The sequence below is a fragment of the Sus scrofa genome, chromosome 9, assembly GCF_000003025.6.
Source record: "Sus scrofa isolate TJ Tabasco breed Duroc chromosome 9, Sscrofa11.1, whole genome shotgun sequence".
Lineage (NCBI taxonomy): Eukaryota > Metazoa > Chordata > Mammalia > Artiodactyla > Suidae > Sus > Sus scrofa.
The window spans coordinates 78,648,437-78,674,343 of NC_010451.4; the positions used below are offsets into that span (position 1 = coordinate 78,648,437).

Genomic DNA, 25,907 nt, shown 5'->3' on the forward strand with positions numbered 1-25,907 from the left:
TTTCTTTTTGTTAACAGAACATTGGTTATTATGCTCTCTATCTTTAATGATTCTGCTTTAGGGAACTGTCAATTAATAATCCCTGGAGGGACCACCATGAAGAGTTTCTGTAATTAGATTATAATGCAAAGGTTTGCTTAGTCACAGTATTTAAAAAATTTTTAATTATGATTTTTGGGCGATGACCCCAATCTTCCCATCTTTTACATTCAGCTGGTTTTTAATGCTGGTTTTCTTCAATTTCTTTTATTGTGTTCATTCTTTTTTTAAAATCTGTGAGTATAATTAAAATTACCCTACCTTTGAGAACCTTCTGTCCTCACCTAGCAGAATAAATGAAATATGGATACGAAGACTGAGCATATAAATTACGTCTAGAAAAGAAAATGCCTTCTATGTAAAGCTTTTTGATTCCTTTTAATTTTTTTTTTTATTTCAGAGCTTGACGGCTATTTTTTCTCTCTAGTCCAGTGATCTTGTTATTAAAGCATTCTTGTAAAGGTAATTTAGCGCACATGCCTCATGGTTATTAACTAAGTTCTACAACATTCAAATATCAAATCACTTTGTAAATGATACTTCCTTCTTCCTTCCACTAGCAAAATAGTTTGGGGTATGGAGAGGCCTGGGGGTTCTTAATTGTCCTGGGTGACATTCAAGAATTCTGCAAAAGTAGTGGAAATGGCTTTGGGTCTTTTAAACCAATATTCGTAAGTATAATAAAAATGCCACTGTGAGTGTAGATTCTCATAAATCAGTGACATCAAAAACATTTGCAGAACAATTTCTATGAAAAAATGATAAAATTAATACAATAGAGCCAACCTTTGACCTAGAAGAAAGGATATGAGGATGGGGCAAAGAAGAAATGACCCCAGAGGCCTTGGCTCAAACCCACAAACACACGTGACTTAAAATCTTTGACATGAACTGAATAGAATATATTCTTTTAAACTGTTAATATTTTTGAAAATTATAGTGCAGAATAAAATTGTTTTTTGTGAAGCTAGTTTTTTAAACCTGAGATGACTTTACATTTAATCATAGAAAAATAGAATGAAAGCATTTTAGAACTGGAAGGCACCTTAGACATCATCCAACTCTATTTCCTCATCGTATTAGAGGAGGGTTCTGAGGCCAGGGAATTTTTAGTTACTTTCCATGGTCATAAAATGTGTAAATACCATGTTATATTGAGGTTAAGGCAGATGGATAATACACACTTTATAAGTTTTTTGGCACTACTAGGGGAAATACAGGTACCATGCACTTACTATGTACAAAGTGATATAATTTGGCCTGAAGCTTAAGCAAGACCACAGCTGGGTGCTTCAAAACAACATATTTCTTGGATTTTGGGTAAAAGATGATGATATTCATGCATTTTTAAGACAGGTTCATTTTAGGGCAGAGTAGAACTCAAAGTTAATCTTATTCTCTCTACTACCCAGCTCCAAGATAATTCAAACTTTCTACTTCTTTCCTCCATTCCTCCCCGCCCCCGAAAAGATAATCATGCAAATGAACCCAAACAAATGAACCAAAATAGCTAATTACAGTTAGCAGGTTGTCAGTTTATTTCAGATATAATTCTAATGTATTCTGATTTTATCAGGAAAAAATTTTAATATCACTGTTTCCTTTTGGGGTCAGCCCACTTTAATTTTGCTGGCCTACACCACAGCCACAGCAACCTGGGATCCAAGTTGTACCTGCGACCTACACCACAGCTTGTGGCCATGCTGGATCCTTAACCCACTGAGCGAAGCCAGGGATTGAACCCACATCCTCATGGATACTAGTTGGATTTGTTACTGCTGAGCCACAATGGGGACTCCTATTTTAATACTTTTAAAGCTATATTTCTTGGAAATAAATATATCTTATTTATAGTATTCCTTTCAGATTGTATCAAGTAGACTTAGGAAACACCTAGGGCAGAGGACTGTGTTTTACTGTGGTTATTATTCATGATAAGTTTATATGTGAATTAAGTTGAATCACACAAAATTTAGAAAGTATTTTCTGAAAGGATTATCAGTATGACTAAAGTGTGAAAAAAAAATGTCACAAATACTCTACTCCTTAAGGATCATCCCACTTTTGTTCTACCCTGGTAAGGCTGATTATGGATGACCTCTAAGAGTGCATTTTAGATTAGGGTCCTACTTTAAACAGGAGCACATATGAGAATCAGGCCCTTACTGTTTTTAGTTTTTTTTAAAGCAAATGATAGGAAAGAAGGAGGGGAACCAGCCATCCTTGTCTTCCCCACCCCACCACCCACCAGTACTAGGTCATTAAAATTGGAGAGGTTTAGCAGAAATGAGTTTTTCAGTGTCACTTGGCTTAGTGTCCTTTTGCAATTGAGTACTACAGGAAATGAAGACTCCTACAAAGAGATAAAAAAAAAAAAAAAAAAAAAACCAATAGTCCACTGTTGTTTCATATCCCAGGCCAAGTGTCTCATAGGATCCATGAGAGTTGAATGTCAGGGCAGAAGGTCTCAGGTCATTACCATAAAAAGCTCTTTGGCACCCTGTGTCATAGAACAAAGTATCAGACCAGTTCCCATTACTAGGTGCCTGTGGTGCTTTTCTTAAATAATCAGTCCCATTCAGACAGAGATTTTAAGGTCCCTGATCGTCTATTTCACAAGCAGTAATTTTTTAAGGCTAAATGGCACTAGAGGCAGAATATTTTTGAAGTAAGGTTTAGAAAAAGAACTTGTTATATCCCAAAGCTGGCCTGATTCTTTCTTATTTTCCCCAAAGGTCAGATGCAAGTTCAGCTTTGACAGCACTGACCTTGGGCATGTGGGCAGAGGCAGGCGGCATTCACTATAGCTCCACACTGTAGCAGGGAAGGCTCTGAGAGCTAATGTACAAGCAGGAATCAATTTTAGGATGGCCTCATGAATCCCAGAGGGTGGAAGCAGACAAAGCTTCCTTTGGCCTACTTTAACCCTTCAGCTTCAGGTATGGATGCTTATTTTTCTTCTTTAAACTTTTTAAGAGCATGAAAAAACCTGGTAAGTGAAAATAGCCAAGATAACATTGCAACTATGCTATCTATAAATGTGTATTTTTTTCTAATGTGCATTTTTAGAGTCCCTATTAGAAAATGTGCTTCACTGCCTTACTCTGAATATGCCCCAGTGAATTCCAAGAGGACACAAAGGCAGTGTACAACTCTTGAGATTAGAAGAGCTTGCTCTTTAAAGAGCTATTTTTAGCTTGGAAGGGGGAGCCTAGGCCTGGAAGTGCCTGGGAGGTACATGCTATGGTGTGGATGTAAACTGGAGGTCTGATTCCGGGCCGAGGTCCCAGCGAGACTCTTCTTTCCTTTGCTCTAGGAAAGGGTGGTTCTGCTGCTTATCACTGCTCTTTTGGGGAATGGGGGGTTACCAGTAGTCCCCAGAGTAACTCAATCTGTGGTCATCCATGACCTCTTGTGTAGGGCATACATCGTGTCTGGGCCCCAAGTGACCTGAGTGGAAACAACAGATCTTGAGGTGTCCGATAGCCACACTTGAGGAAAGGACTTCCCGAGATTCTTGATGGCCACTAACTCAGACTCCTGAGATAAATTTCAACCCAGCACTTGTATCAAGTTGTCCTCTTGCAGAGTGCATCATTTCAGGCCAGAGTCTAGCAGAAGGGCAGGCTTGGAGAGGTGACTGGCAGCGTAGGAGGAAGAAAAATGTCCCCAGCCACACTCGGACTTTTGGACTAAATCTGGACACCTAAGGAGGTGCTGATGGTCCCTATGGCGAGAGGGGCCTGATCCCCTTATCTCACTGGATGTAGGTGAAGCTGGCCTGAGGGCTGTGTCCTGGACGAGGTGAAGGGGATAAGAAAAGGACAAGGTTTGAGAAGGAATAGAGAGATGAAGTAGAGATATATAGATATACAGAGACGGAGGGAGTCAAGAATCCTGAGAGAAACACAGAAAGAGGTAGAAAGATGCCGAGGGACAGGCATGGAGTATGAGAAAGAGAAAGGCTATAGAAGAGAAAGATACTGAGCGTTAGAGCCAGCAAGGGAGAATTGAAAATAAGAGACAGTGAGAGAGCAGAGGCAGAGACTGGGTTATGCTAGTTGAGTAGGAGGTGTTAGGAGCTGGGGGTGGTGGTGGCAAAGACTGGAAGCATCCCTCATCACCCCACTTCCACTCCCAGACTGTCCCCCTCCGTCCTTTCGCTTGGCCCACCCCGCGGCGAGGAATCGAGTGCGCAAGGTCGCCCAGTCCTCTCGGCTGGGCTCCCGCGCGCTGAATGGCTGGCGGTCTGCAGCGCCAGGGTCTCCGACCTCCAAGCTACAGGTCCGTGGCGCTCCACGTAGGCGCCCAAGGCGGGCCGGGGAGGTTGCCCCTCCAGCACCCGTCTCCGCCCTGCACATCCACCCCACCACGCTTCCCTCCACTCCTGTGGCGGTCGCAGTCCTCTCTCACGCCTCCCAGGAAGGGGACACTGCGGCCAAGAGAGACATTGCAGAACCTACTTCTCCCTATGGGCCCAGCCCGCCGAGAGCCTGAGAGCGGGACCATTTACATGGGGTATTAATTGGTCTCTGAGGAATCGTTCACCCACGTGCCGATGTAATTGCCCGAGTCCAGGCGCTAGGCAAGCGGAGCCGCGGACCTAAAGAGAAAGCACTAAGGCACCAGCGTCTAGAAGCTCGGCGCACTCCAGAGCGTCCCCCAGTGGCCGGGCAGCACCACGGACAGAGTCTGCGACTCGGCTCCGGAGTGGCTCTCAGGCTTCTCGGTGCCACGGGTAGAGAGGTGCGGCAGCAGGGTGCGCCAGGATTCTCTGGGCTCTGGCCACCCCACCCCTCTCTTAGCAACTCGGACTGCTTGCGCCTGCTGTGTGGCTTTATTCCGAAAGCCAGTGTCTTATCTCTCAAGTTCAAGTCCCAAGGAGAGAACTTGCCCAGTTTCCTCTCCATAAGTCGTTTCTACCATCCTCTGGCAGCCTCGGGAAGCAGGGAGCCTTGGATTGCTCATCCCAGAGCCAGCGCGGGCAGTCCCCCTCCGTCCGGCCCAGTATCCCGGCGCATTCGCTTCTCTCTAGCCCTCCCTTTCTCTCTTCCTTTTTCCTCCTCTACTTCCCCCTCCCTCTTGCCTCTTAAGTTTCCTGCACCGTGAATCCAACTGTGCCAAGCCTAGGCTCTCGCGAAACCAACCCCGAGCGCGACCGGGGCACTGGGACGCCGACTCTGCCGAGCCTGTACAAGGCAGCAGGACCGGTTCCCGCCCGAGCATGGAGATGAAGCGCCAGGGAGGGTACGTCCGGGGCGCCGGAGACGCCAGGCCCGAGTAGCTCCTCCATGGAGCCTTCCCAGAGCGGTCCCTGCTCGCCGGATTCTCCCCAAGTCCTGTGCGGTACGTATCCTTCGCCTCCACAGTCCAAGGTGGGGAATACCTTGGGGTGGAGTGGTGGGGCATTAGGAAGAGGTGGCGAGGAGGGCCACTGGTTGGGAGACAGAGTTCTTCTGGCAGGTGACCCTCAGAGACCAGGGTAGGCTTCCACTCTAGAAGTTAGAGCGACTGGCTGTGCCCCTTGGCTCGAAAAAAAGTAGTATGTGTGTATGCGCGTGTATCTCTGTGTGTGCAGGGGGCTTGACTGGGTAAACTGAGCCTGGCTTTCCTGTATGCAAATCGCATTCACTTTCCCCACCCCCACCCCACCAAATGTGGAGATATCCAGCACCTAATCCTGGTCAGCTTTACCTACCCCTTCCTCTTCCCGCGCCCCCCTCGCCCAATCTCGCCCGCTCTCTCTCTCTCCATCTCTCTCTGCTGATGTGTACGTTTGTGAGCACTGCCAGAGCTGGCGAAGAACCAGCCACCGCCTCTAGTCCGAGCTGCCCGGCCATCAAACACTAGGGCAGGTCTTGCTGCCAGAGACGCTTGGGCTCGGAACCAGCCTGCACGCGGCTCTGTGTGCCCCGCCACCTCCTGGCTCCACCGCCCCGGAACTGGCACCCAAGGAGCGCAGGGAGCAAGAAGCCCCTCATCCTCCCTCCCTCCTGTCCGCCTGCCTGCCGACCGCGCGCTTGAGGGTTTCAGGCGCTGGATTTCCTCGCTTTTCAATTTTTCCTGCTCCCCCCACCCCCACCTCCGGCTTTTTTGGTCCACTCCTCCCGTCACGACCCCTTTTCCCCGCTTGGTCACCAAGCCTAACCTTGCCCGCATGGTCATGGGATGTCTAATTTCATTTGTATCTAGGCTGCTGAGAGCGCTCCTTGCTCTATAAAGTGGATGTCAGGTGGATCTATGTTTTTGAAGGAACAAAGACTCAGCGAAGGCACCGCGGAGTAAGTTTGAGACGCGGGAGGATGCAGGCTGCGTGCTGGTACGTGCTTCTCCTCCTGCAGCCCACCGTCTACTTGGTAAGTCGCTGCCAATTCCGCTCCCCAGCAATCCCACCCTGGTCTCAAGGCCAGGCAACTGGGGCGCGCGGGAGAAGGGTGAGAGCCAGTTCAGCGGGAGCAACGTTCCTAGCGACAGTGTTGAAACAACTTTGGCAAGCTGGTCTCCTGATCCCTGTGGCTTTTCCGGGGTTTCCACCCCGGTTTCCTGCTCCGGTTGCCCCTCTCCTGCTCCTGATTCTACACAGCATCTAGGGCGCCCTAGACACCCATAAACTGAGGAGATTGCGAGATGGGATGCTTTATGGGGAGAGATGGCAGAGAAGGGGTGGAAGACAGGGAACTCTCATTAGTTTATCTAGAGTTTAAATGAATGGAAATGGAAGTGATGAGTGGCAAGCAATGAATCTGCCCAGGTCTGTGACTTTGAAAGTCAATCTACCCACCCAGCCCCCAGTTTGGGGAGGTGGCACAAAAAGAAGTGTAGGTAACTTTGTTCGACTTATAGGGTTCATACAGGACAAGTTTAGCTGTCAGACAGGAGCACCACAGGCGTTCAGATAGTTAGGTCAGAGATGCTCCAGTAAACCTATAGCAGCTCACCCTCCTCCTCCCAATCTCTCTTTTCCTCTAAACAACTGAACCCCAGTTCCAGTGCTTAACCCCTTATTAGGAAGTGACAGACTTATCTCCAGGGAGAGAATACTAAGCAAAGCCACCATCCCAGTCCTCCCAGAGCTGAGTTTTCTGGGGTCTAGACTTTGCACACTGTTGGAACTAGGGGTGTGTGTGTGTGTGGGGGGGGCAGATGGAAGTTGAGGGAAACACTTTATTGTGATGGCCATGAATTGGTAACTGTGGGCACAGTGCAGAGCCAAGACCGAGAGTGCAATTTCTCTGATCTGGCTTCAGGGAGGGCCAGGGACATTCTCATCCTGCTGGTGAAGTTGTGCTCAGTGTGCAGAACCACACAGCCAACCTTTGGGCAGCAGGAGCATACCGAGGGCTCTCTGTGATCTGACTAGGGGAGAGAAGCGCTGGGACAGCCTGGTGTAGTTGAATAAGTGGGAAGGGGTAAATGGTGCCACCCATTAACCCCAAGGGTTTTCCACCATCCTGGGAACAAGAGCATTTCCTAGCTGATACCTTAGTGCCTCTGACTATAGGGCTGCTAGTTGTATGATCTCTGTATATGTTAATGAATGTGTATGAATGTGTGTGTGTGAGTGTGTATGTAAGATTGTGTATATACGGGGTTTTCAGCTTGAATCCAAGAACCCTTAATCTTTGCACCTTTATTCCTTGACCGTGGCAGCCGCGGACGCCAGAGGGCGCTGCGCGTCAGTGTCCTCGTCTACAAGACAACGTAGGGGTAAACAGGTGAAAGCCGGGCAGCCAATCCAAAAGAACAGCCTTTCTGACTGTCACCGAAGTCTGCGCCTTCTCCGGGTGAAACGCAGACGGAATGTAAAAAATGTCCTTCTCATTTCCTATCTTCAATCATTTTTTGCCCCCTCCTGTATCCAGTGAACCCACTGACATTGAGAACTTAGAGACGCAGGGCAGAAAGTTTGGCCAGAGGAAGTAAGGAAATTGTTTATTGAAAAAAAGAGGAGGGACCGCAAAGTGAAAACTACAGAGGGGGAATATTAACGATTCCCTTGACCACGGAAACCCCCCTGCCCCTGCTCCCTGCATTACCTTTACGTAGGACCTGAATCTCGGGACAGTTCTTAATGTCCTTGAACTGTGCTCACATACGCGGCAAAAGCTCGTGGCTGTGGTGCAGTTTATTGCTTGGAGCAAGTATTTCGATAGTCTGGAAAATAATCTATCAAAAGCAGAAGTGAAATCAATACGTTGTGTTAAATTTTAAATGTGTTTGTTGGCAGTTAAACCGTTTTCCACTCATTACAACAACAGTGCTGGATTTATTCTAATGCGCTGCGTTCTCAACAACAAGCGCATTAATTCTCCTTTAATTGTAAACTGGGAGCATTTTAAAATCATTCAGTGTGCAAATTATGCTGATTCAATTACCGTTTAGTTACAGACTTCATTACCTGAATGCCTTTTGGCGATACAGAGAAAGGAGACAATTTTTGCAATTTCACTCAAAACAATACAAAATGTGAACAATAAAATAGAGAAGGCGATTTAGAAGTCCATTCTTTTCTCCCCCATCTAAAGTTGTTTTGTGTGTCGGGGATTAGAATCCACACGCACCACAAAAACAAAAGGCTGGTGGCTGTGACCCAAGACAGTATTTCCAGGGATTTTGTCCTATGGTTATTTGTCGGTAAAATTCTGAGCTGTTTTCCTGGAGAGGCAAGAAGCTGACTTTTACCATGGAAATGAATTTGGAAGGGTGAATTGGGCAGTCCAGTCAGGTTGGTTTTAGGCAAGTTAATAAGTGAAAACCCTTCATTAAATCTCTAGGGCAATGACACAGACCAAGAAGTGGTCAAAGCCTCTTTCTCCATCTGTTTTATTAAATGCCAGATACAGTAACTGAATTTAATGTTTGTAGCTGCACCCCAAAACACTCCAGACCTTTGTAAGAAACTGTAATAGATAGATGCCTGTAGGTTGTCAGGAGCTTCTTCAAGTTGTACTCCAAAAAGGCAGGGGTGGCAGAACCTTTATTTTATTTTATTTTTTCCCCTTGAATTGACACAAGCCAGGGAGTTTAATGAATAATTTTTTTTGTCTTTATGGACTCACACCACAAGTAAAGTGACAGATACACTCTATCTATCTATCTATCTATCTATCTATCTATCTATCTATCTACCTATCTATCTATCTAATCAGCCTCCTAGCTGATACCACAGTGCACCTTTTTCTTTAAGCCCCTCAAATCCCAATTATATTTCCCAAGGAGTAATTACACATTATGTTCAAGGAGCAAGGTTTGTTTAGGTATCTCCAATACAAAAATATTTAGGCTTCCGCTTATAGAAATATACCTTAAATACTCCCAAATTTGGGAAGATTTTTTTTTAAAGGGAAAACAACTCTCTATCCAGTAGATCACTGTATATTTAAACCACAGCTCCCTGCCTGTATTTAGGTGAATGTTTTCAAAGTATGTTTCCTGGCCCAGGGTCCTTTGAATGCCTGTTCTGGGTTGAATATTTTGAGCCTTTTTGTGTTTATTGAGAGATGGGTCTGTCCTATTTCAAACCAGACGCTCATTTTCATACTGCAATGGAAGTTAATTAGAAATCTGTCTTCAAAGTTACCTTCTAAAGCATATTAGCTAGGATATTCAAAAATCACCACAGTGCTAACTCCAGCCATAAATGCAGGGAAGCAGGAAATCTTTTTTTTTTTTTTTTTAAATAAAGGCGAGGAAGTCTTCTGTTTACTGAATGTTACTGAATTACTGACTTAAAAGCCTGAATTCAGCAGGAGAGGAACCTATGGTGTAACAATACTTGTTAAAAATAAAAAAGTCCTGTACTCTTTATTCTCCTGTCAGTTCTGGACTGATTCCAGGATATTTTCAGTATGATATAATGGAGTAACAGACAATAGTGTTTTATCAGAATTGAAGCATACACTGGATAATCTAGGGAAACATGGTTTCTGGCTTTGAAGAATGGGGGTCCTCAGTTGAGTTATTCTCAGTGGAGCAAGCTGAAGGACAGGCATGGGCACACAGGAAGGACCCCTCCTTGCAGAAGGTAGAGGTACCCTGCTTGGGGGCTCACCTGTGGCAATTTCCAGAGTCAAGAATTACATCTAATGAGCACTCTCAGGGCATGTTAACCAAAAAGTTACTCAGAAATTGAGTCCAGAGATTCTGACAAGGGGTTGGAAGATGTTATTGTGGTCAAGTCACAGATCCACAGTCTATTCTAATAAGAGGCCTTTTACCCTCCAATTTAGTTCCCAGCATTTCTGCTAGGAAACAAATTTGCTAATGATCTGGTTGCTTTTTTAACCAATCTGGGCAAAAATTGAACGTTCTTTCTAAAATTTGTGTTTAAAAACATTTTGAGTCATCTGTTCCCTCGAATTTAGGGTATTCTTAAAACATAAATTCCATACCAATCGTTTAATAGAGATTAAAATGTGATTAATATATTTCATGGACTACTACCTCTACACTGTTAGAAGCTACACTGGGGGAATTCTACTTATTACAAAGGTGGATGTTAAGAGATGTGGAAACTGAGGGAAAAATAGCAGGAAAGAGACCACCAGTATCTATCCTCTGAACTAGGTATGTATATGTACTATCCTTTGAAAATTAAGCCAGATGCCCACTGAACATTTTGATCAATTTCAGCTATTCCTGAAAAGAAAAAGCATACCAGTCAGTGTTCTCTATTAAGGCCAGTTCTTTGAGGCAGTACTATAAGGTACCTAATCCCACTGAATTTCCTGACTCTTCTGCTCTAGATCAGCTTTCCTGATATAGAATTAAGCCAAGATTTTTGAAGGAGCCTATGCCCCAGCAGCCCAAAAAGAGAATTAATCAGTCTTAAGACCTATTGCAGGACTTTGTGAGAAGTTGCTACTATTCCAGGCATTTCCCTGAAACAGTCAACTCTCCACTGACCAGGAAAACAGTGCCCTGGGTATGTGGAAGCACTTGGGTGGGTCGCATTTCTGCTCACTTCTGTGATTATGGTGGTCTGGGGCCTTCTAGTTATAGCTTTGGGGAAACTGCTTTTTGTATAAGAAGGAGAGAACCAGAATTGCACCAACTTCCTCAGCAATATTTTCTCAGAAAGCCATTAAGTTCGTGGCTTCTTTTTGTGTGAAGTTGATTTCCATTTGGCTTTGAATTGTTGATGGCTATTTCCTCCTTAATGAAAGTGTTGTCTAGGTGAAAAATGTATCAGGTGGCAGGGAAATTGGTTGATTTTTTCGAGATAGGTGCCCAATGTCCTACTTTTCTATCTGAGGGAAGATTTTCTGCAGACTACAGAAATCGACAGTATTGTCTGGGTAATAACCAGCGACAATATTTTCAAAAGGGCATTTGAGTGATGAAAGCATTTGGATATTGCTTTTTCAAATAAGCAATTTTCTGTCTTGGGCTTCTTTGATTTTTATAGGGGGTAGAGGAGAAGAGGCCACACATTGGTAAAGGGATGTTTCCTGGCTTCACCTAGTTCTGAAACACCGAGGTACTAGCCAGCGTTGGTTGGAATTCCAGGGTGTGAAGAGCTCTTAGTGAGTTTGTCACTTCGGTGATATTAAGAGTCAAAAGGGAATCCTGGGAATGAAGAATAACCCTTTTCTTGCACACTTCCGCCCATAAAGAAAGCTGAGGGAAGCTGTGAAAGTTTGCTAGCTCTCAAGTGGCCAGTTAGGAAGTGTACATTCTTTCTGATTTTTTTTTTTTTTAAGAAAATGCCTAGCTTTGATTCGATTCAAGAAAGTTCCCTTAAAGCAACCACGTCCTTTAGGAGCTTCGGATCTCATTCTAAGATCTTAATAGTCCTCGCCATTTTAATTAATAGAGGGAGGTAGGCGAGTAAGCCCGCCCGGCGCCGTCGGGTCAGCAGCTTCCAGGAGCAGCTGGGTGGAAAGGCAGGTCTGTTCCCTCGCCTCCCTCTATATTTTCTTAGCTCGTCCTGCGAATGCTTGTTGGAAGTTGCGATCTTGATTTATCTGCTTCTCAAGCTCCCGACCAGCTCTTTTTCTCTAAGTCAGCACTAACCCCTCCCGGAGCTTGGTAAACACCGCGCGCGCGCATTTTTCTGCTGCAGATTGGCATGTTGACGACTCCGCTTGAAGGAATGTGACAATAAAGTGGGAACCAAAGCTTGGCAAGCACTTAATCAAGGATAAAAAGGTTTCGCTGTAAGGATGTCACTCAATTTATTGTGAAAGTCGAATGAATTACGTTTAATGAAAGTGCTCCCCAGATGAATATTACGAGCAATTTCCTGAGTTGGCTCTGTCAGCTCGAGATGAGGAAATGCCAACCCAGATCAGGAAAGAGCGCCCCTCTCAATTACTATGCAAGCTTTCCAAGAGCGACTTTTTATTGAGATGATATATATTGGCGGCTTCTTCAAGCCCCTCCGCGCGCCCAGGAGCGCTTTTGCGCATTTTCCAAGTTTGCCGTCTGCCCTCACGGGTTGCTGGCTGTTGTTTAAACTTCTAATGAGCTTGCAGTGTTTCTGCTGCGGGCTGAAAACCTAATTACCTCCTCTGTAAACAGTTTTCCCTAGTATATTTTGTTTGCTACGGAGGTGGGGGCTGGCGGGCGGTGGGTGAGGGTGGCCGGTAGAGACTTTCCTTTCTTTATTGCAAAGGGTTCCCTTCGTTATAAAAAATTCCTCGGCGTCTGGTCAGGGGCTCCGGGTGTAGGAAGGCGAGGCGGCGCCGGGAGCTGGGGCATTGGGAGAGTGCGTGCGGTGGGGTCCCATGAGCAGCACGTGCCTCTCCGGCTGCAGCTATAGAACAGCTCTCTCCAGCTCCTACTTCCTTTAAATTAATGAGGGTATTTTACTTTTTCAAGCGGGAAATACGATGGGGAGGGGGATACACCGGCGGCATCCAGAGCGCACAGCTTCATCTGCATGAGAATGGAAAACCGTGAGGCTTCTCTTGTACTGTTTCTTTCTCTCACAATAAGACAAATTGCTGCTTATAAAAACCGAGTGTTTCCTTAGAAACTAGCTCTTGGGGGCTCTGCTCGTCCCTGCTGAATCTGACTCTGGTTGGGCCTCGCCCGTCATCCCCATCACCCTAAAGGATTCTGACGAGAAAAATCTGAGGCTGCCGCTCAAGAGGCGCAAAGAGAGGCTGGGCGCCCTCGCCCCACCGGAAAGAGCGGTGTCCTCCTGACACATTCCGCCTCACGTCACAGACCTTGCTCCCACCCATTGATTGTCAAGGCCATTTCAAGTCGTCTTCTACTGTGAGAAGCGATAAACTTCCTTCGACGCAGGCTTCACACTTTTGTCTCGAAAACTCAGTCCTGTGACTGAAGCCGCGGAGTGTTCGGGTCCAGGGGAAGTTTCCCAGGCGGAGTCACCGCCGTCACAGCTGCGCGCTCTATTGTCTGCTTTTAGCCTCAGATGACCTTCAGCAGTCCCAAGTGGTTTATGAAAACACAGGTGCAACCCTCTCGCATCTGGACCTCAAGCACTCACACCAGAGCGTGGCTCCTGGGGAACTTTTTGTCGACGCCGCCCAGCTTTGATGCTCCTGGGGCAGCAGGAAGGACTGCAACGGTTCTCCGGAGGGAGGCCACGGCACCGAGAGTGAATGGGGCGGTGGCAGGCGGCGGGTGACTGGAAACCCGGCCCTGAGAGCGATTCTTCAGCACCACGGACAGCGCCAAAGGCTCCGCCCCGCCTGGTCCCGGCAGCCTGGACTCTCTTCCGAGCTGCTATGCAAGCTTACGCCTCTGGAAGTAGAGTGGGGCTCTTTCCGCAGACACTTAGCTACTGCCCAGCCGCGACAGTAAAGACACGCCTCCCCCTCCCAGTTGTTTGAGAGCACTAAGCTCGATCTCTAGGTTCCTAAGGCTTCCTGTGGTCAGAGCCTCTTGTTAGCACCCTTTCCCCCGGCCCCTCCCTGCTTGCGGCATCACGTGATTGCCACCCAGTTTGTCCTGAGCCGGGGTGAATCCTTCTTTTCCCCCTACTTCCTCCTCCTCCGCCCCAGTTCCCTCACACAGTTCGTTTATCCCTGCTCCCAAACATAAACGTGAATCCTGTGATGTAGAGTTGTAAGTGTCTTTAATAATGTAAAAGCCTTGCTTGACAGACAAGGAAACAAGTAGGAGGAGGGGAATCAACTGTTTTGAAAGAGTAAAAGCCAAGTGGGGAAAAGTGACTCCTGCCCTGTCTCCCACCTGCGGGGAACACGCAGGTTGTCCTCCAAGATATGCGCCTTTAAAAAGCAACGCGAGTGGGGATGGAGTAGGGATTCCTAATTATTATGAATTTCTAAAGGAGCAGTAATTATTCACGAGGAACAGGACAAACCGCGACCTGGGCAAGGGAATCGATATATTTGGTATCGAAAGTGCCTGGCTCGCCTTTAATGCAGACGAATGGGCATGCAGTCTCATTATTTTTCGTGGCTAGGCTCCCCGGCGTGGGGCCTGATGCAGCGTGGAATCTATCATCATTAGACCCGGGATGGAGTGTGTGTGTGTAGGGGGGGGGAGTTTCTCCTTATTTACTTAGCAAAACAAACAAACCCACCAATCCTCTCCTTTCAAACACAAATATACAACGGTCGCCCCTCCCCCTGTTCCCCTCCCCTTGCCCCCTTGCTCTGGTTACTGTTGCACACTCCCCTGGGCCTTCCCTGAGCACTTTAGAGCAGACACTGCTGTCACTTAAAGTGGACGCAGTCCCTCCTTGGCTGCGGTCACACGGTTAATTTGGTCCAGAAATAAGCCAGAGAATACCGAGCATTGGCGCTAGGGGTTCTCTGTGTCAAAGGCGAAGGTTGGCTGGAAAGTTCTGTTCTTTTCTCTTGCCTAGCGTCAGAGTCAATCCTTTCTGGACACCCAGTTCTGAAAATCCCCCAGTATTAAAGGAGCAGAGGTCTGGCAGGTAGTGTTCCATCAAACAACCTGGGAAGCCAGCTTGGAGAAATGCAGGCCAGTGAGATGAGAACCATTCTGGAGGTGAAGAGAGGTTGGAAATTGAATATCAAGGGAAGGGAAGATTTAGGCTTAACACCTCAGGGTATTCTCGAAGGCCTCGGTGAAAGACCTTTTTGCTCCAGGTGAGGTGCTGGCTTTTTGGCTGCACAACAACCCACTGCAGTTTTCCAGGACTGGGAATGGGCCCTTACTACATGCACTGGGGCCGCTAAAGGGTTGAGGATCCTGCCTACTGGATTGCACAGCATTTCACCATTTCTGTTCCTTTCTGCAGCCCACAATCCCTGGCACAGTCGTTCTCACTCTTAGAAGTTGCCTGACACCCCTGGTGGGCAGCTGCTGGAATGAAACGTGTATTCCTGCACTGGTGTCTTCACTGTTCCCTGAAATGCCGTAGTTCTAATAGTCAGCTGAGGGTGTGTGTGTGTATGTTGAGTGCTTAGTCTTCATCTGGCAGTCCCTCCCTTATTATAGCATATTAATGCTAGAGAAGACAGGGCATAGCCCTTAAAAAAACAGCCTAACTCCTCCTCCTTAATTGCAGTAACATTATCTTAATTATAATAACATTTATAATAACACTGATAAAAACAAAATTAAAAATTGTGGACTTTCAGGCACAAAAGTAATATCAATACCCTTCTCCCCTGGGATTTCCTTTTCTTTAGAGCCCAGCCTTTCATGGTATGTTGTGAATACCTGAGTGTCTTTGTTTACTTACGGGCAGAGACAGCCAGCCAACACAATACCAGGACTGTGTGATCTACTGGTATCATTTCCTCCCACCATCTTCATTTTTTAGAGGATTTATAATTAAACTGTGTGAGGTATACGTAATATAAATCCAGTGGAGGACCTTTTTATTTATATTTGTGTAGCATGCAGAAAAAAGAAAATTAAGTGCTTATGTTGAAGTAAAAAACCTGCTTTGCTATTAACAGAAATGTCCCTTTAATTTACTTTTCTCAAGCCTAAAACACAGTCTCTGTGATACCAGAACCCGCCTTCATGCATTTTTCAAGAGAGATTCCAATAACCTGAAAAAAGACTTTTATTAGCTTGTACTTAGTGGGGAAAAAAAAAAGGCCAGGCTAGCCTCTTATTTGAAATATATGCTAAGTTAAACATGGCACAGTTGCAGTACAAGCAAGAAGCTGAGTAGCTTTCTGGACACAGCTGCAAGGCCCTACATTTTCCTTCCTCTCTCTGCCCCAACCCATCACAATGCATAATTACACATAATGTAACAGGGCCTTCCCAAGGACCTCATGCTGCAAATCAACAGGCATTTTAATAAAACTGAAAGTCATAGATTGAAAGGAAAGAGGCACAAATTTCCTTCCCCAAGATGGGTTATTGTCAGAAAAATTATGATGGAAAGACTTGGGGAAAATTTCTTGGCTTAGAAGAGCCTTTTTCATTTACAGGTTAAACACACACACACACACACACACACACACACACACACACACAGAGAGAGTAAGACTGGATATTCATCTGTACATCTGCTCTTTGAGGGATTCCATGGAAATTAGAATGAGGAATTATTTTATTTTTATAAGTTTTTATAAGTTGAAATTCCAACGTGGGTTTGACAGTACCATTTCTTGATAGGAATCTTGTACTTGACACTGCATTGTTGGCCTGTTTATGTCAGTATTTTCAGCTATAGAATGAAAGCACTTTTGGTAAAGAAGAACTGTTGCCATGATAGCTGGAATTTTAGTGATGTATGTATATGCTAGCCTCTCCAGCTGAACTTTAGAAAATTATTTTTCTCCTTGTAACCTTGTAGCTGAATGTTATTAGAGGCCCACAGGTATATAAAACAGCTTATATAAAATTAATGGACTGCTTTACATTCACAATCTCTTACTTGTGAAGCCCTTGTAAAATATCACATCTATTTAAAATAGGGAGAATATAAAGTCAGATTTGGTGTGCAATCAATAGTTGTAAAATATTCGGTGAAATATTTGATTATTTTGAGTGAGTTTGACAATGCCATGGAAATTTACTGTTCGTTTTTGTGCACCGATGTGGTAATCATACGGCTGCCTCTTCTTTTATGTACTCGACTAGTTTTGAAACTGATTGTAAGATTCCAAGGAAACATCTAAGTATATAATCTGAATTTTAGAAAAGATGTATTTATTGACTTACTAGATTACAAAGAGATCCATGGCTCACTATGAAGTCACAAATAAGAAAGAAAAAGAAACCTCTCCAACATTACTTTATTATTTTGTTTAAAATGATCAACAATATATTTACTGGAGTTGTGTACTTTGGATATTTAATATGTATTTTTTGAGTAAGAAAATGGAGAGATGTTTTAATTTAGCCTCAAAATTAATAAAAATGAGACTTTCTAAATATAGTGAAATTATTAAAATAAATCTCTTATTTTTCATTAATGTGGATAACATTCGGAAAAATGAGAGATCTTCACCCTTTTTTTTTTTTACTTCAAAAACATTTTTTTTTTTTTTCTTTTTAGGGCAGCAGCTGTCTGTAGCATATAGAAGTTCCCAGGCTAGGGGTCTAATTGGAGCTGCAGCTGCAGGCCTATGCCACAGTAATGCCAGATCCATGACCTATACCACAGCTCATGGTAATGCCAGATCCTTAACCCACTGAACAAGGCCAGGGATTGAATCTTCATATTCATGGATACTAGTCAGGTTCATAACCTGCTGAGCCACAGGGGGAACTCTTTTTTTTCTAAACATGTATTAAAGATTGCATTTCTTTTTATGGTGCTACATGGTTTATGATGTCAAAGACAAGCCATAAGCTCCACTATGGAGTTTTTTCCTTGCTGTGCATTTCATTTGGGGCATGAAGCTTTTTTTTTCCTCCTGCCTTATTGGACTAAGAATTATACATAGCCTGAAACCATAATCACTTTTTAAGAAACTTCTTCCCCTTTACCCCCACTTTACTGGAAGTTTCCAAGGTAAACTTCTAGAAGAGTCATACTTTTTTTTCTTCTTGTAAAAATGACCATTAGACTATTGTGTTAAAATCTCCTCTAAATAAGAAACTATGCCCTAATTTATCAACCATCTACATACATTGCTGATGTTTCTCACTGCTCATGGAAAACTCTTAAAAACATGGATTGGATGATATGAGATCCACTATACTATTTTGTCTGAGAAGTTTTCAATGAAAATGCTATAAGTAATCTCAGGTTAGATTCTAAAACTGAATCGTAGAAAGATGAATTGTGATTTGTTTTTAGAGCAGCTATATTATTGGTAATAGGACTGATTACATGGCCTCTGAAATTGAAAATATAAAATACCTTTACTCACATAATTTTTTCCAGTTATTTGTAAGTAGTTGCTAGTACCAGGGCACCATCATTTATTGTTTAACAGAATTAAATGCAGGGAAAGATGCAAACCACTGCATATGAAAAGAAGTTATTCATGCATAGTCAGTGTAGTTTTTCTCTGGTCTTGATGTGAAACTTAATTGCTATTGATGCTGAGATTTTGCAGAACATGGCAGAGTTTTTGCCTCTTTCACAATAAATATGTAATTGAATGATGAGTGCCTCATGTTAGATTTTCAACCTTATTTCTTTTGGTTTAATAAGGCAGAGTTATGAACAGCTGCACCAGAGGCAGCCACATTCTCTAGCCATTTAATGCAGATCTGGCATTAGCACATGAGCTGAGCTACCACTTTTGGATCTGCAGCTCTGCTCTCAGGCTGAAATGTTCTGGAGTGAGGAAGCATGAAGTGAATGATTTGGCTGGAGATGTTTAATCCTGCCTTGCATTCTTGACTGAAATCCTTCACAATTAGAACATCTCTAATTAATGTGTGGCCAGATGAATTTGCACAGCTCGGATTGATGGATGCTAATGTTCCTTGAACAAAGGCTGGAAAAAAATGAGAGGTTTTAAGGGCAAATTAAATGCTGAAAGATGGCTAGTATCCTCCCAAAGACCACTACTTGTATCTAGGTGGATAATATGGCACCAATGCAATAGGAATAAAAGAGTTATGATGAGAAAGTGGGTGACTTGGTCCAGTGAAGACCTGCCATGGGAGAGAGACCATAGGTCCTTTTTAGCTATCCTGGACATCTCTCTCTTTCTTTCTTAGATCTCTCACTTCAATTCTTCAGGGAAATGGTGTTGATATGACTTATTATGAGAAAATAAAAGAGAAGGGCAAAGTATTAATTCTGTAACCTTAGGCAAACTTTTTAATCTCTCAGATCTTAGTTGCCTAATCTGTAAAAGGGAGCTGACAATACCTCCAACCCCAGAGTTGTTACTGAGGATTAACTGACTTAATGTGTTACAAAGAGCTGAGAAATGTGCCTGGCACTTAGCAGAGGTGATCAGCAGTAAAGGGGAAAAAGTCCAGGCAAAGATTTCTGGATCAGGTTCCCATGCTCCCATCACAGCTGTTACAGGGATGAAATGAAGCTCTACCCTAAGACAAATCCTCTCTTTTGTTTCCCTCTTGCATCTGGTTGATTGCTATACACTTTGCTCAGTGCTGCTCAGAAATCTATACCTATTTAATGGGAGTAGTAACCATTGTGATTAAAACAAAAGAAATGGCCATTTCTAGGAATTCCCTTCGTGGTGCATCGGAAACGAATCCGACTAGGAACCACGAGGTTGCAGGTTTGATCCCTGACCTAGCTCAGTGGTTTAAGGATGTGGCGTTGCCGTGAGCTGTGGTGTAGGTCACAGACATGGCCTGGATCTGACGTTGCTGTGGCTGTGGAGTAGGCTGGCAGCTACAGCTTTGATTAGACCCCTAGCCTGGGAACCTCCATATGCCAAGGGTGCAGCTCTAAAAAAAAAAAAAAGAAAGACAAAAAGACAAAAAAAAAAAAAATGCCCATTTCTATAGCAGCTATCCAAGTGTTTATAGAAATGAAGAGACAAGTCATCTGCAGGCCCAATGAACAGATTGCCAAATTGAAATGGGCATTCTTACGATGTTTTAATTTTAGGTGTCAAACACTATGGACATTTATTAAGATCTGATTTTAAGTATTGACTCATTTGTGAACAGTATTTCCTTTTAATTACTTTCTTTTAACACTTGAAATTCTCTTAAAATTGGCACACAAGCTAATCAAATTATATAGCCCACTGGATTTTAAAGTCTAAGAACCTTTGGACAGGGGATACAGGCTGTTTTTCTCCACTGAAGTTCATTCTGGCTGCATTCTTGGATGTAGCAGCACATTAACTCCCTAGAAGTACTAGATGAAATAGTTTGGTGGGATGAGAGCACAGCAAGGGTGCTGCTCAAAATATCTCCTGCAGGCCACCATATTGCCTTCTTCCAAGGTGTGGTCCTGGGCATCCAAGGGGGTTCCTACACAGAGACAGAATTTTGTGTCTTGATTTGACTTGAGAGTGGGGACAGTATGGAGATAACTGCAAATGATAAAAGTGTACCTTTGGAGTTCCCGTCGTGGCTCAGCAGTTAATGAACCTGACAAGGATCCATGAAGATGTGGATTTGATCCCTGGCCTCGCTTAGTTGGTTACGGATCCGGCATTGCTGTGAGCTGTGGTGTAGGTCATAGATGTGGCTTGGATCTCGTGTTACTATGGCTGTGGTGTAGGCCGGTGGCTGTAGGTCTGATTGGACCCCTATCCTGGGAACCTTCACATGCAGTGGGTATGGCCCTTAAAAGAAAAAAAAAAAATCTTCTACCTTCTTATTTTCTTATTTACACCCTGAGCCAAGCATTAAGCCAGAACTTTAGCATAGACTTTTTTTTTTCATTTAGTTCTCTCAACCCTAAAGTGATAGGTACTATTAATAGCATAACATAGTGTTAATATCATTAATATTACTATGTTAATGTGCCCATCCTAGTCATATCATTAATAACACCCCATTTTATAGATGGAATTATTGAGGCTTCCAGTGCAAGGTGGCAAGATTCTATCTCAGACAGTAATTCTCGAGTCGCTGCTTTTAATTACAACACCATTGCTTATGTGTGTGTGTGTGTGTGTGTGTATGCACATAATGGAGGGGGTGAAGAATAAATTTCACTTAAAATTTTTTGAGAGAAGGAACTGTTTGCTTTTCACTTTAGCGAATGGTTCTATTTCCCCCTTCCTCTGGATAGGCCTTAATTGAATAACTGGAATGTGCATGAAATTGCTGTTGGTGCTACTGAAATTTAGTAGTTTTATCAGATATGGTTCTTATTCTTGAGGGGGTTCCCATCACATGAGGGATACAAAGATAACAAATGTAGGTTCGATACGGATGGTCGTGACTCTAGCTTCTGCTGACGGCATGTGGGACACAGTCTCTTTAGGAAGTCTGGATCTACTGACTTGACCAACATGAAGAATGATCTCTGGGCCTCAGGGTTAGGTAATAAGTGAGACCCAGGCATAAAGCACAGCCCTACAGTCATCTGTGATGGAGTTTAAAATGATCCATAACACCTGTATCTCTTCTAGCAAATCACACATCTGTTTTCCGAATTATTTGCCATATCAGGGAAGGAGGAGATAGAGAGAGGGAGTGGAGTTTATTTGTGAGGGAATAACCACATGCAAGAGGCACAAACTCTCGTTTTTTTCGTGGCATTTATTCTCATGAGTCTAGTGTTTCTGACAGCTGACCAAATATAAAAGAGACGCAAATTGATATTATTTTGTAAGTAAAATATTTACACGTTGATATAAACTAAGAAACTTAAAAAATCTGTTTAGCTTAATACCTTATAGTCAAAATAACACCAAATATTTAACTAGCTTAGCATAGGCATTTTCACTGTGGTCTGGATATGTGATTTAACAGTAAAATAGAAAAATGCTCATAAAATATTTTACAGGATTACTTGGTCTATGTTGGTTTTAGGAGTCTTTCTATGTCTGAAGAATAAAAGTAGATCCAAGATACTCCTGCCCAAAGTAGAAGCCCTCTGGCATGAGATGAGGGTGGAGAGTCTGGCTTCATTTCAGTTTTGTACTACATTTGACCTTGGGAGAGCTTAGTTATGCCTTGGGGCAAAAAATTAAATGTTCCATTCTGCAGCAGTATCATCCTTCACCTTTATGTGGATTTAAAAATGTAAATAAAATTGCTTTCTGTAAATGGTATACATGAAGGTCATATTCATATTCTCTGCAAGGATTCAAAATGCCATTTGACCCATCATTGGCTCAATAGATAATAATGTGTTCTATTAGTTTCTAGTAATCTACTTTTTAAGCATTTTATGACTCAATATTTTTATGCCTAGTTCTGAGGTTATGAAATAAGAAATCAGAAATAAACCTTTTAGTGCTCCATTGTAGATTTATTTATAGAATGTGGGCTTTCAACTTTGAACTTTTAAAAATGCCAGATCTTCCCAGAACACATAGTCTGGCTGAAAATCTGCAATGAGGGAAGACTGTGTTTTTGGGAAATCTTGAGGGCTCAAGCTTATTCTAATTATTATCCTTGTTCCTTTCCTTGTAGGAAATGGGGTTTGGAAGCCCTCATAGTTGAGTGCAGCCAATGAACTTAGAAAGTAAAGTAACGGCTCTTCTCTTTGAGAGAGAGAGAGTATTTTAATTCTTTTCATTGAAATTTGGATAATAAGACTCTGATAGATCCTTGTATTTAATTGTCATGATTTTGATAGTTAATGATTTTGATTGCTTCTTCTGGAAGCACCTGTCAGCCGTTTCCGAAGCACAGATGGCTTTATCAGGAGCAGTAGGAATTCCTTTTTCCTACTAACCTTGAGCTGAACAAATTATTTTGGGAAGTTGATCAGACCAATGTCATCACAAGTTTTTCTGTCTTTGGGAGATTATTTTGTTTATTGAATAAAGAATTGAGGTCACTCTGTTTAAAAAGCTTCTAGTTTTTTTTTTTTTTTTTAATTGTAAAGAGTACTAGCACTCTCTCTGAGTGTATATATCATTAACATTCAATGACCAAGGTCGTTAGACAAAGATGATAATACACTCCTATTTGCTTGGGACAGTCCTGTTTTATGCCTTTTGTCTATATCAAAAAATACATTCTCTTATTTTCAAAAGTGTTTTGGTGTGGATGATAAATTATATGGTCATCCTACATAAAACTCAATCTTCAAATGGCTGAGAAAGCTTGATTACAAGCCTTTATGAAATGCTTATGTTTAAAAGATTGTTGAATAGGCAAGAAAATCATCCCCATCTTTTATGCTTTCTTTCTCATGAGGCCTTTGGAGTCCTTGTGAACTTGAGTAACCAGGTTTCATGACCATAATATGCTCCATGGAATGATCCCATACTCTTTATTTTAAAATTTGGTAACATTTTAAATTAAATATTGTGCACTAAATTGTCATGGGAAAAGCTGATAAGTAAAGACCAGCTGATTAGCCATGCAGAGCTCCAGCAGGTAGCATCAGCATGGAGAAATTGCTTTGGTTCAGGGCCCAGAAACTGAATGTTATCAGTGCTTCTAGAGTTAGCACTCAAAAACGAACTCACTCTAACCAGCAAATCATTTTGATAATGTCCTTTTCCTGTGAGAAGAATATCAGGAACACTCTTCAGAGAGCACCCCTTTCAATATGGTAACTATGGAGAATCCAGTTATTAGTCAAAACTTTACATATAAACTATGAGGTTGTTTCATAAGAGAGAGCAGACCCAAAAGGATAGTCAAAGGTTCCCTTTTTTCTGTCTTGTGTCTTCTTATCCTTAAGAGTGCTGAGCACACACACATTACCTTGCTTATTTCCCTGAATCCTTGTTTTTTATGTTAACAAACCCATTCAATCTTTTTGATATATTCTTTCTGTAGATGTGTTACTATTATTAATGAAAGTTCAAACAGCTGCTCCTGTGCTTCCTAGTTCCTTTTTTTTTTTTTTGCTGTTGTTGATTTTATGAGATCTCCTGAGGACATTGTTTTCTTCCACAGTGTCTTGTGTATCGATGAGCTACATCCTCATTGACATCCTTGATCCTCCATCATGTTTTACATCTTTTTTTAGGGTTCTGCAAGGCTTTGAGACTAGGAATGTGAATAGATGATATTGACTTAATAGGTTTTCTCTTTCACAGCTCTATTCAGGGGTTATTCATGATGGATAATTCAAGCAAGTAGACAAAGCCATTTAGTGTGTGATGGGAAGAGGGGGAAAGAAAGCATTTTCCATGCCTCTGCTCAGATGCTCAACTTGTTTTACCATAGGTATCCTGTAGACCTGTCTTGGTTTTTCTAAATTGCATGGTATTATAGAAGTTGGTGCCTGGTAAAGCATTAAAAAGAGCGAGTGATAGGGTGAGGCATTATACTAGAGACACTTTACAAATTGTCCTTTGTTTCGCAAATGCACTGGCAAAAATTGATGCTATTCCCTTGGTAGCATGAATGCAGATTGCTCCTTCTGATAGCTCAGGAGATGAATGTGCTTCCTACTTTGCTTTTCTGGGACAATCTCATAAGGAATTGTTTTCTAGGAATCTAATTTGTGCTAGTCTCTCCAAGGATAGTTAACATTTTTTAAAAACTTATTTTTATTTTTAATTGTGATAAAATATATATAACATAAAACTTACCATCTTCACCATTTTTTCCCTTTTTTGGCCACACCCACAGCATGTGGAAGTTCCCTGACCAGGGATTGAACCTGCACCATAGCAGTGCTTCTGGCTGCTAGCTACAGTGATACCACCAGATCATTAATCTACTGAGCACAAGATAACTCCAATCTTAATGGTTTTTAGGTGTACCATTTGGTAGTGTCAGGTACATTTGCACTGTTGTATAACCAATTTCCAGAACTTTTTTTTTTTTTTTTTTGTCTTTTTGCCATTTCTAGGGCCACTCCTGTGGCATGTGGAGGTTCCCAGGCTAGGGGTCTAATCGGAGCTGTAGCTGCCGGCCTATGCCAGAGCCACAGCAACGGGGGATCCGAGCCGCGTCTGCGACGCACACCACAGCTCACGGCAACGCCAGATCCTTAACCCACTGAGCAAGGCCAGGGATCGAACCCTCCACCTCATGGTTCCTAGTTGGATTTGTTAACCACTGAGTCACAATGGGAACTCCTCCAGAACTCTTTTCATCTTGCAAAAGTGAAACTCTGTACCTATTAAACAGCAGCTCCCCATCTCCCCCACCTTCCAGGCCCTGGAAACCATCATTATACTTTAGGTGTCTTTGAATTTGACTACTCTTAAGTCCCTCATGTAAGTGGAGTCATACAATATTGTCCTTTGGTGACAGGGCTTGTCTCTCTTAGCATAATCCTCAGGGTTCCTCCATGTTCTAGCTTCTGTGAGAATTTCCTTCTTTTATAGTTAAAAGTGTTTAAATGTGGTCATATTTATCAACTTTTTCAATTGTTGATTTGGAATCATTATTAGAAAACTCTAGCCAACACCCAGGTAATATCAGCATTCATCCATATTTTCTTCTTGCACACATGTGGTTTTATTTTTTTACATTTAGAACCCTGATCCATGTTGACTTTACATTTTATGTATGGTGTAATATTAGCCTAATTTTATTTTTTTCAAATGGCTAACCAGGCATCCTGGCATCATTTGTATAAAATCCCATATTTGCTTCAGTAGATTTGAGATGACTCTTTTATCATCAATGAAATATTCTTACATCTGTTTCTATTTCATTGGTCTGCTTGCCTCTGTGTGCACCAGTACCACACCATGTTAATTAGAAAGGCTATCTAGATTTATTTAATGTCTGTTGGGAGCTGGTTCTCTCTCATAGATTTTTTCTCCATCTTTATTGATATATAATTGACATATAACATTGTATACATTTAGAAGTGTAAATATCATTTGATACATGTATATATTGGGAAATATTTACCATAACGAGGGTAGTTAACCTCATGCAATTTCCATTTCATTGTTGTCATGGTGAGAATATTAAAGCTCTACTCTTACAGCAACTTTCCAGTA

At 42.9% G+C, this 25,907-nt stretch overlaps 1 protein-coding gene across 2 annotated transcripts in view; it reads left to right on the forward strand.

Annotated features, from left to right (window-relative positions):
* NXPH1 (neurexophilin 1) overlaps nucleotides 4,255–25,907 on the forward strand; it is a 321,411-nt gene continuing 299,758 nt past the window's right edge. The window contains exons 1-2 of one of the 2 annotated variants that reach the window (XR_002335836.1): nucleotides 4,255–5,385; nucleotides 6,232–6,395. Coding sequence is in view for 1 of the 2 variants with exons in the window: in XM_021063398.1 (XP_020919057.1) it covers nucleotides 6,342–6,395 (54 nt within the window). In the remaining variant the exon portion in view is untranslated. Of the gene's footprint in view, nucleotides 5,386–5,771; nucleotides 6,396–25,907 lie in introns of those variants that run through there. The other variant, XM_021063398.1, reaches the window with a different exon arrangement.